Here is a 17267-nt window from a genome sequence, read left to right as displayed (position 1 = left end):
CCTGAAATCAACAATAAGTTATTAAGAATAGACTATATCCTCCAATAGTATTGTAATGACATGTGGACTACAGAAGCGTATGCTAAAGCTACCCTAGAGAAGCCTATTAGATACTATTGCTCCAGATATGAATTGGAGAAACGTTAAATCAATCTTTATCATCATAACAATTATTATGATGAATGTGGTATTATGAATTAATGAAAATGGGCTATGTATAAGTATCAACTCAGTTCTGGGAACAACAGTCTACTTGCTAACAAATACCCATAATATGCAACATGAATTAGGCTTTAAATGGAATATTACTCCAAGTTAGCATTACGATAGCACAGAAATGTGTTTACTGAAATTACTTTCTGAAAGTGGTTACATTGCATTAGCCTACCGAGTAACCCCAGAAGGTGTAAACCTGATCATATGTAGCCTAACTAATGAAAAATAATAGTATCTTTTTAGCAATAACTTTAGTCAGGCTATCCAGACACTTGGTTGGAAATAATTAATCACTACGCAATTAGTCTACATGATTTTGGATAACTAACACTATACATAAACCTATACAGTGGAAACCCAGGTACCTGTGAGAGAGTGAACTCCTCTTCCTGGCAAATATGGGTATTAAGAATTTAACAAGAACCGTTCCCAGAGAAGAGTGAGTGGAGATTCACTTCTCTTGTATTCGCCCTAAAATATTAGTTTGCCGGTGGGAAAGCCAGTTTACAGCTTTCCTCATATCCAGATATAGCAGTTCATCGGTTAACATAAAATGAGCTTCTTTAGTTTTGTAATAGACCTGCGAGCTTAACGTAGCTAAGAAGGCAAACATATAGGCCTACCTACCAATAACAACGGCGCGAACTGCATGTCAATAACATCACATACTTGAGTTTCGTCCATAAGAATGGATGGCTCATCTGAGTTATTTGCAGCTATACAGCACACATTTTGTCCATTTCTATCAGGCTATGTTATATCATAGTGTCATAAACCACAAACAGTTCTACTTTAGATTACCTAATAACTTGACGGGTTTTGCGACGAGTGTGCGATGATTTTAGCCTCGTAGCTCCACCGCAAAACTAGGACTTTGTTGATTACATTAATGACAAATATTTCCTTAATTAAAACTCTCCGATGTCTCTCTAAGCATTAACGACTATTGCACAACACGATCCAGACATGTTTGTGAGTTATAATAACTCTCACTTTACATCAAACATACTCGAATTGAAACGTGTAGCAAAAATAGAGTTTGTAGTGTGGAGTTTTCTACATGAACGCTAGATGGCAGCATTGGATTTAGAGTAAAATTCACCATCTACATTAAAGGCCAAGTGAAGCTCTATGGATACTTTTGGTAATGCAGATTTTATGTTGCTTTGCACAGATTCATCAATCTTTCAGTTATTATTGTTTATGGGTTAGAGTAACAGATTTTGTGCGCACTACCTTAAATTGTTGCCTCGAAATAATTCATGCACCAAGTCTTCGTCAATCTGCAAATCTGAGTGAAATTGTATAGTGCCATATATATATATATATATATATATATATATATATATATATATATATATATATATATATATAGTACATTTGTTTATTGATTTGTTAGTAATATAATTTTTCTATTAGCATTAACAGTAAAAAAAAAAAAAAAAAAAAAAAAAAGCTCTCAATACCCTGATGATTATTATTAAAAATGAACAATCGGTTGAATGGTACTGTGTGGTTGTGCTTGTTTTGGGGGGAATATTACATAGGCTATATGTTGACTGACTTATATATGCAACAGCATGTAACATGAAGACTATCTACATGTAATAAATCCATGTATGCATGAAGTTACACATTAATGATCTAATGTAACTTTTATTTAATAATGAAGACAGAGATAATTCCTTTCTTGAAAATACACTTCAAAAGTCATAGTACACATAAGAGTAATCACATATATGTAGAGTAACACCATTTCCCAAAGTCTGAACGATAAATTTGGAAATGGTGGATTAAGTGCTTGGTCAAATTCTTATTCTGTACACACCAACATGGTAAACATAAGTCATTTGAATATTTTTAACTTAAAGGTAGATTGAATTTGTTTAGGTAGGTCTGTTTCATTTCTCATTTAAAGTGCTTATACATAGACAATAAATATGGAAAAGCACATCAATGAATCAATTTGGAGCAAAAATAATGTAAAACACAAATAATGACCATTTAAGAATTATAGTTGTGAAGTTCCACATTCTATAATTCATTGCACATTGCCACTTCATGTATTGGTGGCATCTTAGAAGAAAAAAAATCTGAACATGTTCATATTAGCATTCTATCATACATATATTTATAACAGTTTAACAATTTGACTCTTAATAAATGTCATCTGCACCACTGGCGTCTGTACAAAGAAGTCCTATGTCATCTTTACAGGCTTCTTCCATGTCCAATTTACAGAAAACATGTCCAGTTAAGCAGAATTTACAGTGACAATAGATAGTCTGCGAGGCTTGCATGTTTACAGTCCGTGGAACTTCCCGACATCCGATCGGAAAGGTCTCTCTCAAAGAAAAGTGGGCCCAGAGCATTCCTCCGAGAGGTCTTTTGTTTTTTTCCTGTGCGTGTAAGAACATAGCCGTGGTCCCTCCGGCGCGACGCTTCAGATTACGGCGGCAGGAGAGGCGGCTTAAACGTGCACGTGCCCGTGCAGTGGCGAGGAGTGAGCATCTTGCAGGAGAAGTGGTGTAGAGCGTCGTGAGCTTCTAGGAGAAAAAAGCATTGAGGGACACGTACAGCATAGACGATGCACTGCATACAGTCCTTGGCACGTGCATCAACCTTCCCATGGAATGTTACCAGTTCAAAAAGATCACAAAACCTTTAAAGGTCATGAGCATTAATGTGATAGAAAAGTAGCACTTGCATATTTTTTAAAAGATAGCTTACAGTAGCATGAGCCGTATGCTTTCTGTAGATTTGCTGTTGTGTAATATCAATTACCTTTTAGCTTCTGCTGAATTGCATAACGAGCTTTTCTTTCTTGATCCAACTCGTTGCACAAGGTGTCTAAAATAACAAATAAGTAAATAAATAAATAAATGAGGAAACATTAAAATATGTTTAAATCAATATTATAGGCCCAAATTAGGTATGCAATTCTAAGCTATATAAATAGTTGGAATAAAGTTTTGGCATTTATTTGGTAAAAATAGACCAACTGTAATTTGGAAACTAGTGATCCTTCCTAAAATAACTGTTCTGCATCGAAATTTTTGCCATTTGAAGGTTTTCCACCGTTTGTCTCAGATCAGACTATCCTAATAGACTATGGGAAATATGCAAGTGTCACTTTCAAAGATTTCTTTCGTTGATTTTCGAGATGGCATATCGATTTCATTACAACAAATCATTCACATATCTATAACTCACCTCTCACTATCTGCAGCTGCTGTACCATTTCCTCCCGGTACGACAGTTCCCTCTTCATCTGGTCCTGAAAATTATCTATTAAAGTCAACATGCACAGAGTCACTAACGGAAAATTGGTACGTCTGTCAGTCCATTACTTGAACATCTGTGATGGAACGCGCGCTCGAGGAATCTTGCTTTCACACGCTAACCCAGCAAGTTGATCTGATTTACCTTTCAGACTTTGAAATTCGCGTTCCATTTTCTTTCTGAGCTCCACCTGCTCCACCAGCTGTTTCTGGAGCTCGTCTGTCACAACGCAAAAATAAACCATCAGCAGCAGCCTAGCTGGGTCCCTCTGTGTCACTTCCACAATTACGTCATTTGTATTCGGAAATGAATAACAGTCGTTCGTTTAATATCATAACAAGACACTAACCTTAACCCTTTTAACGTATTTTCTTGCACATGCACATTTTATAGGAAATGATCAGCTACTAAAGAAAAAAAAAAACATGCGGTTGCCGTGTTGTCAAGCATGATATTGCAAAATAATTAGGAACGTTGCCCCGGGCTGTATATGGAACGAGCTTGGCAATGTATGGGGCCGTCTGCGCGAGCAGTTCAAGGACGTTTCTGTATAATGCACGTAATTCGCACCCGCTTTTGTTTAAACATAAAAGAATAACAAAAGAAAAAGCAGCTATCTCATGACAATGACAGTGGAGCATTTACAAACGTTTGTGTCCAACAACGGGACCCATTAGGTTATGACTGTGTAGCGTAGTTGGTATTTTGCCACAGTTGTACACTCTTCACGATAACGTAAGTCTTAACGAGGTCCTAATTTTTGAACCCTTAAAATCGTTTACAAACATCTGAAAATACTTGTAAATATTAACTGTAACCTATCTTGTCATTAACTTTAACCTTTATATATTTGTAGTGCTCGCATGTTATAAAGCACAAATGTAATAACAATGTCATTAAAATTGATAACCTGTACCTTATCTGAAAATAATTTTGGAAATGCGTAAGGGCATAAAGGAACAAATGAATGAATGAATGAATGAATGAATGAAAACATAAACGAATTAATAAAGCGCCAAAGAATTACCTTTTGCCATGTTCTCTATGTCTTTTTCGATTAACTTAAATTTGTTATCAGTCCGCAGTGCACCGTCGACTGAAAAGGAAAGCATAATTCCAGATTAAAATATGCAAAAATATTAATTCAAAGATCAGAGACTGTCCTTTGAATATATTACTGTGAAAAATAGATCGAATGACAGGAAACAACCGCTGAGGCAGGGCTGATACTTACTTGCAGATTCTTTGCAAACGTTAATTTGGTCTTGGTAAGATTTCTGTGATTCACATTCGTCTTCTACCAAGGCAGTATTTAATTTGTGTGAATCTAAAGAGGAAATAAATTGTATACAGGCCATTTCAAAGTACAGAAATTCGGACTTTCAAAAAAAAAATCTTAACTTGATATTTTAAATGCAGCAGAAAAAATATAAATCGTCAATAATCAAGATATAGAAAATATAGGCCTGCGTATCTTACCATTTGGTTCACGATTACGAGGATATTTGGACGCGGGAACAAGCGCTGTGTTCATTGAACCCGCCGTGTCCCTTTCATGCGTGTACACCTGCAAAAATTATCCGACTAATTACAAATAAATACGACCCTCAATTATGTGTAATCTTCTTATTCTGCTAGTCTTACAGAAGAGGGTATGTTGTCATTAGCGTTTAAATCCTCAACTGAGGCGCGAACATCGGGCAGTAGATTAAGGCAAATTACTCAGATTGAAACTAAAATTCTATCAGTGGAAATGACAAAGAGAGTAATTTGGGTTGAACCGGTACAGTCACAGGGGACCCGTTCAGTAAATACGTTTATACCCGCAGGCCAAAATGAGATCTGACCGTCTAACATTCAATTTAGCACAATTATGTCAATATTTTATATCAGCCTTTTAAAAAGACTAGTAAACACGTGCTCAACTTTAATAGGACAAAGGAAAATCAGAGAAACAAGCATCACAGATTAGACATTACACTAATTTTAATATTTAATTATTTTAATAATCTTTAATAATTAATAATGTGAACTAATGTGTTCGAACTATCAAATAATTGTTGCCGATGATTTTTCGCTCTGATGACGTTCTCCGGTTCCGTCTCTTATTTCAGTGTCGTCCTCTGTCATACTCACATCATAAATCGGGGTTGTATTGCTTTTGGGTGTGTGCCTGCTCAGTTTGTCTTCATCAGAAGATCCCGTCTCACTGAACTGCCTATCTTCTGCCTGCGGGGTGGGTCTGCTCTCCGGTTCTGGATAGTCTTCGTAATTAGCCCGAGACGAGATATCCCTTACGGGACTCTCCCGATCCTCCACGGAGAGCTGAACAGACTCGTCATCGTCTGCCACTCTATTGGACTCCACGTCCACTTCCGGTTCTTCTCCACTGTCCGCATCTGGTGATATAGACCTATAGCTGGAACTCTCGCTCGCAAAGTCTGGCGACAAATAGCCAGAGCGTACCCCGGCATATGCATCTCTGTTACCGTAAAGCTTGGCTATGCTCTCTGCGTCTTTAATGACCGGCCTGAACGCAGAGATGTAGCTGATCCTGCGCGGAGTAGTGGCATGACCTTCGGTTGACCTCACCTCATCCCCGGATTTGTCCTCATCGTTCCTGAGTGAGTGCGAGCTGGAGCAGCGCTCGCTGTCAAACAGGCCGTCTCTAGCGGTGTTCCCTCCTCGCTCGTTCTCGGATCCCTCTGTCTCACTTTGCCGGCCCCCCATGTGTTCCACGTGCGGTTTTGGTTGTGTTTGCTGATAGGATGGCAAAGGCAGACTGCTCGCGGCGGGCCAGAACATAGGGAAAGACGGATAGAGGCTGTCTTTTGCCCCGGGCCAAAGCACGCCTGACACGCCGGTCTTGTTTGGCTCATTCGCGCCGTCGTCCTTCTTTTGACACAACCCAAAGGCCGAGAAGCCATACGGGTGTGGGAAGATGGGCGGCGGGATCTTTTGCAGCACCCCAAAGCTTTTGCTGGGCACTGGAATAACCGGGTAGCTGCGCACACTGTTGGCTAAACTGAGATTTCCGCGGTCATCATCGCAGCGTAGGGTTTTGTGCGGAACCTCTGGGGAGCTGGTCTGCGTAACGTTGCCGGAGCCCTGTGGTTTCAGAGGTGATGACATCTCAGATCCACTCATCGGCATGGTTCGTTTCCTGCTACCCCCGTTGAACATGGCTTTAACATCCTCCCAAGCATGATTTATGTCATCGGACGAGTTTTTATCAGTCAGTTTCAGATGCCGCCTCCAGGAATTAAAATTAGCCGCGTCCGGCTGTGTGTACTTTGACTCAGGAGTGCGATGGGAATGAAATATGAATTTGTTTGGGGAAAAATACATATTGCAATATGTGCACTTGATGCACTTGGCCCTGGAGCTATTGTACCTGGCAGGTATAAAGTTTCCTCTGCTTCCCCACGCGCATTCGTGTGAAACGTCAAATGCGAAATTCTCAGGTAACTTAGGAGGACTGTGCGCTCCAATAAACGACTTGCAGAGCCTCTCGGCCTCGCGCTTGGTGATCATGCCACAGCGTCGCGAGGAGATGGGCATAGCCCCTGCTCGCCTCAGGATCTCCAGCTGTACAGGCGTGCACTGAACACAGGTTATTCCAAGGGCGACGCGGCGGTTGTGAATTTCGTTGTAGCTGTAGTTCTTTAGCAAAGTGTTGGAAATCTGCGCTAAGCACAGTCTCTCTTGACCATCTATCACCAGAGACACGATGGGTACTCCGTACAGCGAAGTCTCACTCACTTGATTAGGTTTCAATGAACTTGTGCCGTTGCTAGAGAAAGGCTGCATGTCCTGCTTGGAGTGAGGAGAAGAGCTGGCATCTCGTCCAGCTGGATGCTGGCTGGTTATTGACTCCATTCCTGGAAGTCTGTGGAAAATGTAGATAAAAATTAGCATCAGGAAAACATGAGTTTCCTGGAAATTTTTAAAATAAAAACACCTCTATATTTGTCCAGTTTTGTTTTATTATTATTATTATTATTATTAATTATGTTGTTGTTGGTGTTGTATTTAATTACGAATTTAATTTAATTACAAATTACTCGTATTGTTTTAATGATTTATCATGATTTTTTTTTGTGTTATTACAAATACATAAATCCAAATAGAGGTCTTTCGAAAGTAATTAATTTTAGTTATTAAGTTATTCATTTTCTTTTATTTATCTACCCGTTTGTTTCGTATAAATAAAACAAAGGATAAACACGCTGTATCGTAAAAAGCTTTCTCTCCGTGACCTAATTGCCTGAGCCACTGTTTAGTATGTTTTCACTTTGGCTCAGTGGCTGGTGCGATTACTTAAACGCCTCTTACGAAGCGAATATTCAAAGGTCTTTAAACTACGCCAGTGATTGTGGCCAACGAGAAAATGAACTGTTAATCTGGACCCCGTTTCTCAAGATCATCGTAATGTTAAATGAGAGAGCGAGAAAGAGAGTGAGCTCGAGTGATACTCACGCTATCATTTAAAGATGATCTTTATTTTACAATGCTTTTGGGAAACACCGCCTTGCTTTGTTTGTAATTATAGAACACTTTGATCTGTCAATAAAACTCATCTTTTTATAATTAAGAGATTACAAAAAGATATGTTTGTATTTAGCCTAGTTAAATATGGTCCGTTACAATCAGATGTTACCTAACAGTTACCACAATTGTTTGGCTTTGTTAGCTTTATTTACTCCATAATGCTCTATAATACCGTTGCGTTCGTTTCAGTATGTGGGCGAACTCTGATAAACAGAATTAAATTTGATGATTCGAAGCAATTACATGTATAACAATGCCTATTCAGATCACACTTTTAAAACTTACCTTTTCAATACGAAACGAAGGCAATTTTGAATAAGTTTTGTTGCGCCAAATTTGTACAAATAGGTAATACAGCGAAACGTTCCCCAGATGTAAAAAACGCTCAACGAGAAGCTGAAGAGTTGCGTTCTCTCTCCTTTTGCGTGTCCGTCGATAATCTATCTCAGAGTAGGGCAGAAATCTCCATCCGGTTTAGCGCTCGTCCGGTGTGCAAGCAACGAAAGACCAGTGGCCACATGGCAGGCCGGGAGCTCGTGCCACTTCTTATCAGACTGAACGCGTAGTATTCGAACAGAGGGAACGCCAAAAATAATGGAAGGCACACCCACAGAGTACAAGCCCGCTTGTGTTATTAACTATTCACGGCCAAGAGTCGTGGCCAATCATCACACAGGATAGCAATGCAGCAGCTTCCAGACAGACAATGTAGATAGATAGATAGATAGATAGATAGATAGATAGATAGATAGATAGATAGATAGATAGATAGATAGATAGATAGATAGATAGATAGATAGATAAAATATAACAACAACAACAACAATAATAATAATAATAATAAAATCATTGCACACTGCTAAATAATTGCACAAAGCCCATAGATCACAGAACAAGGCTTATCCCTACAAATGAGCATTTCTTACTTTAAATTAATCCGTGTGCACCTGAGTCCCCTCTAAGTGAGACCAATTCTATTCTAAGAACTCATGTTAATTTTTGAGCGTCGCATACTGACATGTGGTAATCAGACAACAGACATTCATTACGAATTTGCATTGAGAATTTGCCCCTAGGCAACCCGTCCCTGGGCGAGTAGCCTAAACTGCTATTGTGGTCCCATGGACAACGCGGCTGTCTCCTGTCACATGTTAGACCCTAGGTAAATGATGCACATTTGTTTAACACACAAGCCAGTGAGAGCGGATAGGATGTACAAACAGTGATATATTAGAGCAATAGACAGAGGTAAGTGGTGGAACCCTATATGACCATATTAACTATTTAGAACCTGATCAATGCCCTTCAGTTAACCCCACTAAGCCTTGACGTAGAGATATCCAGTCTGACGAAGTTGCCATCTGCAGTTTAAAACATGAAAGTGGAAAACTGTTCCTCTTCTCAGAAAGGGTGGGTGACTTAGTAGGGCGACACGAGATACGAGCTGCAGCACAACACGTGGAAAAAAAAAAAAAAGCTACACTGTCACTCACGTTTACTTGAATATGAAAGAAGATTTGTCAAACTAAACACAAGCGAAGAATTTGATCTAACCGTTCATTTAGGTAAAATGTATCATATAGATGTTTAAGATTATATTTTACATCGAAGAATGGCGACTGTTCTGGGTGAAACTAGGTGTTGCATTTAATACAGGACAAAATGCTACAAATTTCTGGATTCCCTCTTACACTGAGGACTCCTACAAACACCTTTTGAATGCACTGTAATTAATCATACTGTCCAGGTTTAAATAGTTGCAATCAAAATGGAGTTAACGGCGTCCAAGAACGCCCTAAGGCTATGGTGTTTTGATGAGGCTAAACATACTGTATATTACATTAAAGCAGTGCTGACCGCAGCATGTGCGTAACGAACACGTGGCTTGCTTGTGATGACTGATTTAAGATACTCAGTTTGACAAATTCAAAATAACAACCTGTTTATTTATATTTTAAAGTTTATACAATAAGTCCAAGTTTGGATTTAGTTAGGAAGTTTATAAAATTCTTGGAGGTGACTATTAGCTATATTTGATATATTGTATTGTCAGTAACTTATTACTTTTAGATTTCAGTAGGAATGGCGTCACGACCATACATGGGAGAGTTGAAAAAGCCAAGCGCCGCCGCGTGCCCTGTCGCTGAGGGGCTACCGGGTAAGCTTAATGCAATATTGATGGAGAGGGAAACTTTAACCCGACCTGCTCCGACCGTGTCCTCTTTCACAATCAAGAGGCTTCGCTCTATCCTAACAATAATTACAATTTTATACTGTAATTATTCCTTTCCTGTTAATTATTTAGAGCTCAAACTGACTACGGCATTGTTACCGTTTATGGCGGAGAGACAGGGTCTCACGTGTCCTACAACACACTCATTAAAGGCTGGCGCAGCTAGAGCAAGCGACCACTCGACACACCGCGCGCCTTTAATCAGGCCGTCCAGCAGAAATTTTAGTCAGCCCTTTCAATCCCCGTGGATACACCCTGTTTTCTTACTCTCTTGCCTAGACAATAAAGAGCAATATAGTTGCATAAATATGCCAGAGTTTTTCGTCACCGAGTTTTCCCATACAATAGATTAAGTCTAAACTCTTATTTATTAACATGTAGCCTTCGCTATATTTGGTGTCGATGTGCTACTCTATTTTCTTCATAAATAACAGCATCTAGGTTAATATTTAACTTTAAATCATTTTGTTTACAACACTCCATGACATGCTTTTAAATAATCAATGGCTGTTTTACGTAACATTTTAATCAATATGATAAATATTGTATTTCAGAAGCATATGCCATTAATAGTTCATTAATATATTACATTACATGTGCATGAATGAACCAGTTAGCGATACAATACAGGGTTGTAGCTATAGCATGGCAACGACCAAGGAAAAAGTCCTTTAATTAATTTAGACTATTCATAGGTCATGTTATGATATTATAATTAAAATTTATTTTAAAAGATACCGCCGAATAGTTTTTAGAGTTTATGTGTAGCCAAAATGACAAATCCACGGTTGTCGTGCTAGGTAACTCGGTGACTATTCTAAATATAACTAACCTTTCTGGTCTAAATGTGTGACATTAAGAAATTGCGATGGAAATAAGATTTATCAGCCCAGCATCCATAGTGCGCAGATTATTTTCCCCCGGAAAACATTTCATTTTGTGTGGTCTTCATACTATTTCAAAGTGAATGACAACATGTTTTGGTAAATTTTTGAGGAATTCAAAAGAATAATCCCATCGGCTCAGTCAGCCCAGCTTTACCAGGCCAGCTCCTGTCTGGACCACTGCGCTCTCTCAGATATACCCAGTCCATCTTTTAGTGTTTTTAATTGGACAGAAACAGTTAATGTCAGAAAGCTTGTTTCTAGCAGTCGGTGGGGAGTGTTGAAAATAACTGAGCGATGGAGAAGCACAACATGACGTGATGTGGTCTAAACAGTGCTTTGAGATCTTCTCTTCGGAGTGTTGTGACGGTTGGAGGAAGGAGTACCCTCCCCAGAGCGCAGAGGGAGAAGGGTAGAGGAGACAGGAACTCTATCCGCACTCTTCATATCAACCCTGCACGCCATTTCACTCGCGTCTCCTTACGGCCACTTGCTGCTTCGGCGGGTTCAGTGAACATCACTTGCACAGGTCATGAATTTGTACCATAGCTTCATTTAAAGTAATCTACACACGGAAGACGGATACCGTAAATTAATAAAAAATGTCTAGAAGCATGATCTGCGAAAGGACAGAAAATATCTTAAAACAATCCAGGAAAGTGATTCCAGATTCACTTACGCATTTTTGAGATGAACTAAGGGAAAACATTAAAACCGGGTTACATAAAAAACAAGGTCTAGTTCTGGAGGTCATTGAAGAGATTGGCACATAAATCAGTGACAGAGTAATTCAGAGGGAGACGTTTAATAAACGTATCAGTTGAAAACCAATGTTCTACAGTAACGGTTATATCAGCAGCGTCTAAAACCATGACCCCAATAAATTCCACTTTAGAGCTAGATCAATCAGCTTCTTTCATATTGATCTTTGTCGACTTGACACTCTAAAGTCGCCTGGCGCAACCTTTTTGTTTCGAGTGAAAATAGCGTTTCGATTACTGTTTTTATTAGGAAAAGATTGCTGTACGAGGCTGTCCGTGCTCTGAAAATTAAGTGGTGACATTTTAATTACTGAACATTGATAAAGGAATCTCAGTAATGGCAGTGAACAGGTCTGGCTCAGTTCGTCCGGCCCACGCGCTAATCAAATTGGACTGCTCCGAGAAAGGTCACGAGGCAATAGAACCCAAACCAATGCCCCGGCAGCATCGGGGAATACGACCAGTTAGTGCAATGATTACTACACTGTGTGCCTTCAAGTCGGTCCTTTTTACTCTTTTAGCAAGTTACAAAACAACCAAACGCACGCGCCACGGAGCTGCGAAACGACTGTTCTACCTTTTATTAAATTAGTAACTCAATTAATTTGGGCAACATTGGTGCGAGACAATACCCCAGATCCATCTGTTAATTAGATTGTACACATTTGGAGTAATTTACACTTTTATTACAATTTTACAGAAACCCAGGTCAACGCACGCTGACGTCCAGAGAAGGGCTTTCGATTCGGGTTGTCGCCTGTCACTTTGTCACAAGTTCTCCCCGGAGACCAGCAATGCGAAAACAGGGCCTCGACGCCCCTTTCCACATGGCCAGAGAACATGTGATAATGAGCCGTGTAACAGAACACCCTCCCAGATACCCAACTTGTAGTCGCATATCAAAGTAAATGTTTGCGATAAGACCGGCCAACCTACACACTTACCGAAAGCTTTTTGCTTAAATAACGTATGTACAGGAAAGCTGCAAAGTCCGTCACTTTCAGATCAAGAACACATAAACTGGGTTTTCGGAAAGCTCATGTGGAAACACAGCACGTTCTCGCAGCATTACCCGCTTCAGCTGTAGAACTTACTGCATAACCTGCTAGTGTAACATATGCAGATAAATTAAGTCGGTGAATTGCCAGTGTATAAGATATAGAAGACCAGGTCTACATTAATAAATTAATTAGGCTATAGAATGGCAGTGGGTCACTCTTGACTAATGCATTTTATCTGACATAGAAAAAAAAGATCAGAGTAAGCATTAATACGCACACATACAACACCCCCTTTGCAATCAATGTGATACTGAAAAAAAACTTCTGTATGATCTAGACAGCATGAAAGTCCAGAGAAAGCTTAGTATCTCCATAAAACATCCTGCATTGAAAAACCTCTCACAAACACATCAACTCTTGAATAAAAAGACATGCAATGATGTAAAAGTTGTTCTTTGTACTAAGCAGACTGTTTCTGAACATGAAGAGAACAAGCTGACTTTAAACTTTGCTGTATTTTATATTAACCCTAATGTCTTGTTTTAGCCCAAGCGTTTCCTGGAGCAAAGCAATGCTGATACCATTTCAACCGATGGGGGGGCGGGGGGCGCTTGGCGCTTCTCACAATAATGATCAGGCTTTGTTGTTTGCACATACACAAATGGATTAAGATGCATAAACAAACACTTTAAAAAAGGTACAGGATGCCTTTGGATTTCATCACAGAATAACCATTTTCTACTGCAACCATTAAAAGAGCCTTTTAATAGGCTTGAATAAACAGCCTGTTCTTTTATATTAAGGGAATGAAGTGTTTATAAGACACCATCAGCAGACACAAGTTTTTAATGATTTTCATTTACTTAGCAGAACTCTAAGGTGAGCCTCCATAGCAAGTACATTATGCACCAAGGGTCAGTTGGCAGCATTAACAGAAGGCTAAGTGACCTGGTTGAGCCATGCCTACAAGATCTTACAGGAGAACCTGATTCTGCACATCACAAAAATGTTTATTTAAAAAAAGAAAAAGGAGCAGGAGCTGAAAACCATGTTGCTGGGTCTGGAGGTTAAGGATGAAATGTTCCCTTGAAAACAAAATCTTCGTAAAAACACATATGATACATGAACTTCTGGTCAATTAAAATTTGGCAGCAGTTTAATTAGGAATATCTTTTTTTTCCCCCCAAAGTAGATAATTTTACCATAGCACACAAGACTCTGCTACATTGACTCTCATGTTCTTCACTGGAATTGTGTAAATAATAGATTTAAAAAACAACTCTCCACGCATGTAAAATAGTACAATGAATTCTAAATACCTAAACATGTCAAAAACTAATAAACAAAAGGAAAAAATATATTTTATAAAGTAATACTGTACAAAAAACCCCAAACAAATGAAAAAACTACAAATAAGTACATAATGGCTTCAAAACATGTTTAAGTGGCCCATGCAGTATTAATCTAACAGGCAGATGTGGTGGGCTGACGCATCTGTAACATATGAGCCATGTTAGTCTGCAGCTGTCAGTGGTTAATAGAATAGTGTGCAGAAATGATTTACCCCCTGCTGAGGAATGATTACATGCTGGAGTAGGGAGGGAGGGGGGGGATGCATGTGTCTCACACGCTCCTAACAGATAAGTGGGGTCAGCACTTATATTTGAGTCATTTTGTTTTGGTATTCACATACTGGTCTCTAATGTGCATACTTCGACAGAGTAAAAAAAGTGGCTGTAATAACTGCATCTATCACTAATCTCCATTTAAAATATTAGCATGAATATGAAAAATGCTGTGGTTTTGCATCAATGATGGCTCTGAGAGAGATATATATATATATATATATATATATATATATATATATATATATATATATATATATATATATATATATATATATATATATATATATATATATATATAATTTCTTTCTTTATTTTTTTTTTTTTAAATCTTTTTTTTTTTTCCTTCTCACCATTTGGTAGTACTGAAGCTCCTGAAGGTCTTGCAGATTAGCACTATGGCAGTAATGTCTACTATGCAAAATGGCCGGTCATTCAGCCAGTGTCCAAGTTAATGTATATATTACCATATTTAGTCACCACTGAAGTATATTAACATGCTGATTCTTTCTAGAGGGAAAAGGTCCTAAGATACTGCCCTGCTATGGTATGCTATCTTGATACCTGTAGCAAATCCTTTATCATCACTGTAGTAACGTTAACTACCCAGGGTGAAATGTGCCATGGCTGAGCTTCATGCTAACCCTTTACATAAGAAGCTACAGCAGGGCTCAGTGTGCCTAGGTCAGTGCTTGGCAGATACTGTTCAGGGTTAATTCAGCCTGACGAACTACACTTGACCTACAGGCAAGGGGAGAGGCAGACGTAGGGGGGGCAGCCAAGTTCGCCACAACACCCTCTGCCAATGATGCCACTCACAGCACTGCCTCACTGGGTGCTGCCATCAAACTAGGACTGTGCCGTATTTGTGCCAGTCTATTCTGTTCTATGAACGGAGGAAAGGGACAACCGTTTAAAGAGACTTTGTTGCTTGCTCCAAATGCATGAATAACAACAAGAGTTTTGGAGTGATAAGACTCTAAGGAGACCATTCTTCTCAGACATTCACACTGTAATCCACATAAGAATTCAACAAACACAGTTATATAGAAAACAAAGCTATAGTTAGAGTTAGAGAGTTAAGGCTACAGGAGCCAGTGGTTGTACTGAAATGCTCATAATCTCTCTCGGGTCATCTTATGGGCTCTGTGGATGGAGTGGGGTAGTTGCCTTCAAGTAAGCTCAGCCGTTTACCCCAATGGACTCAGTGGAGGCTTAAAGATGGAAGGAGAATGGGCTCTATTTCCCATGGGCCCTCATTGTTTCCATGGCTCCTTACATTAGCCCCTGAGCTTGCTGGGATTTGCGGTCCTCCAAGCTGCGACAGACCCACATGGACACGACCTCTGTGTTGCCATCGTCATACTGCATAATAAAGGGATGGTCCTGCAGAACAGAAAGTGAAGAAGAGCAAGGGAGAGAAGTTAGAGATATGGACCAACTCAGGTCCATTACAACTTTGTTGGAGAGATGCACACTGTTTGAGATAGTATTGAAAAATGAGATGGCGTCAAAAATCGAAAGCATTGCTATTCCACAAATAGACAATGGCCAAACAGCAACTATTCTGAGACCTCTGGAGGGACTGGCAGAATTTAACCTCTAGTAAGACACCCACCAGCACCATGGGCAGTGCCGGTGCAGACATGCTACATTGCTCAATGCCTAAATTGCTATTAGTCAGAAGCTTCTGCAGGGCTCATCACTGGCTGGACGGGTACAGACTTACTACAGGGACTTTAATCTTTAGGGACAAAGTGGCAATTACAGATGGTGCTGTTGAAATCAATGGGCCCTTTGCTTACTTTCTTTGTTTGGTGTAGTGTTTCTGGCAGAGGCGCACCCCTAAACTGTACAAGTAGATACCAAGTGAAAGGGAAATGATCGAGGAGCTCCTTAAAATGAAAGCAGAACTGATTTCCAGAGTATGAAGCAGCATGCCTCATAAAATCTATGCAGAAATCTAAATCTTGCTCAAAAATTCTTTAAGAAGTCTCTCCTGAAAAGATTCACCTTTACCAGGAAGTACTTTTCTTAATTCTTTTGTTTCTTCACTTAAAAAAAAAATGTACATTTTATATCACACACCGCCACTGGACTCACCTATACCACGTCATTCAAGATCAACACATTGATTCTCCCTTTTTTCCCACCTCACACACACACACACACACACACACACACACACACACACACGGACGCGTGCATGCACATTCACGCACACATTCCCTCTCTCTCTCTGTCTCTGTATGAGGACAGAGCAGCACCATCAATCGTGCTGTCCTGCTAATGGTGAGCTCTGTCGGTGCCACGGCGAGGTTAATCACTCTCAGCTCTGAGTTCAGGAGAGGCCCGTCCTGAGGGCGAGCTGCACCGGGTGCGTGTCTCATCCATCACCCGGCCCGAGCGTGGCCTCGCCAGCCGACACCAGCTCCGGGCCCAGATGAAGACGAGCAATATGCAGCTCCGCCGCTGAACCCAGCTCTCCGCTGTGACCCCGTCAACCCGGACGTGGGTTTGACCCCATAGAGCGACCGTTTTTACTGACCCAAAGTGGAGAATGGGAGGGCTTTCAGCATGATCAGGAAGAGTCAGAGTCAAGGACAGGGGATAGGACACTCACAGAGGCATGTGAGGAAGAAAAAAAACAAAACAAAACGCATGTGCACACAGTGTCAATGATCATTCGGAGCAAACACGTGCATTTAGACGCA

At 39.9% G+C, this 17267-nt stretch overlaps 2 protein-coding genes across 6 annotated transcripts in view; both read right to left on the bottom strand.

Annotated features, from left to right (window-relative positions):
- Positions 1–1867: 1867 nt before the first annotated feature.
- skor1a (SKI family transcriptional corepressor 1a) lies at positions 1868–8566 on the bottom strand. 3 transcript variants are annotated; one of them, XM_027004783.3, is made up of 9 exons: positions 8335–8566; positions 5635–7387; positions 4978–5065; positions 4733–4825; positions 4526–4594; positions 3643–3717; positions 3430–3504; positions 3001–3066; positions 1868–2762 (listed from the first exon to the last, which is right to left on the bottom strand). In XM_027004783.3, exons 2-9 carry the CDS (start codon positions 7375–7377, stop codon positions 2665–2667), a joined length of 2307 nt encoding a protein of 768 aa, XP_026860584.3. In that variant the 5' UTR covers positions 7378–7387; positions 8335–8566; the 3' UTR covers positions 1868–2664. The 3 variants fall into 3 exon arrangements, with proteins under 3 accessions (XP_026860584.3, XP_035376867.2, XP_035376868.2); XM_035520974.2 differs by having other exon boundaries at positions 1868–2759; XM_035520975.2 differs by lacking the exon at positions 3001–3066 and having other exon boundaries at positions 1868–2759.
- A 5190-nt stretch (positions 8567–13756) lies between these two features.
- map2k5 (mitogen-activated protein kinase kinase 5) overlaps positions 13757–17267 on the bottom strand; it is a 44510-nt gene continuing 40999 nt past the window's right edge. For 2 of the 3 annotated variants that reach the window (XM_081705985.1, XM_035520916.2), the window contains one exon: positions 13757–15939. In XM_081705985.1, the coding sequence (XP_081562111.1) occupies positions 15829–15939 (111 nt within the window). In that variant the 3' untranslated portion in view covers positions 13757–15828. The remainder of the gene's footprint in view (positions 15940–17267) is intronic. The other variant, XR_014119504.1, reaches the window with a different exon arrangement.

Source organism: Electrophorus electricus, chromosome 23 (genome assembly GCF_041902795.1).
Source record: "Electrophorus electricus isolate QZ-2024a chromosome 23, ASM4190279v1, whole genome shotgun sequence".
In the NCBI taxonomy this organism is placed as follows: domain Eukaryota; kingdom Metazoa; phylum Chordata; class Actinopteri; order Gymnotiformes; family Gymnotidae; genus Electrophorus; species Electrophorus electricus.
The sequence above is the reverse complement of the archived record's forward strand: the minus strand, read 5'-3'. Positions and strand labels throughout refer to the sequence as shown.

What these genes read in the sequence shown, in the direction of transcription:
- skor1a (XM_027004783.3), bottom strand. Translation starts at nt 7,377, where the DNA reads ATGGAGTCAATAACCAGCCAGCATCCAGCTGGACGAGATGCCAGCTCT. An exon ending in GCAGCTGCAGATAGTGAGAG is followed by an intron (nt 3,067 to 3,429) that starts GTGAGTTATAGA and finishes TTGTTATTTTAG; the next exon opens with ACACCTTGTGCAACGAGTTG. An exon ending in AATTCAGCAGAAGCTAAAAG is followed by an intron (nt 2,763 to 3,000) that starts GTAATTGATATT and finishes TTTTTCTCCTAG; the next exon opens with AAGCTCACGACGCTCTACAC.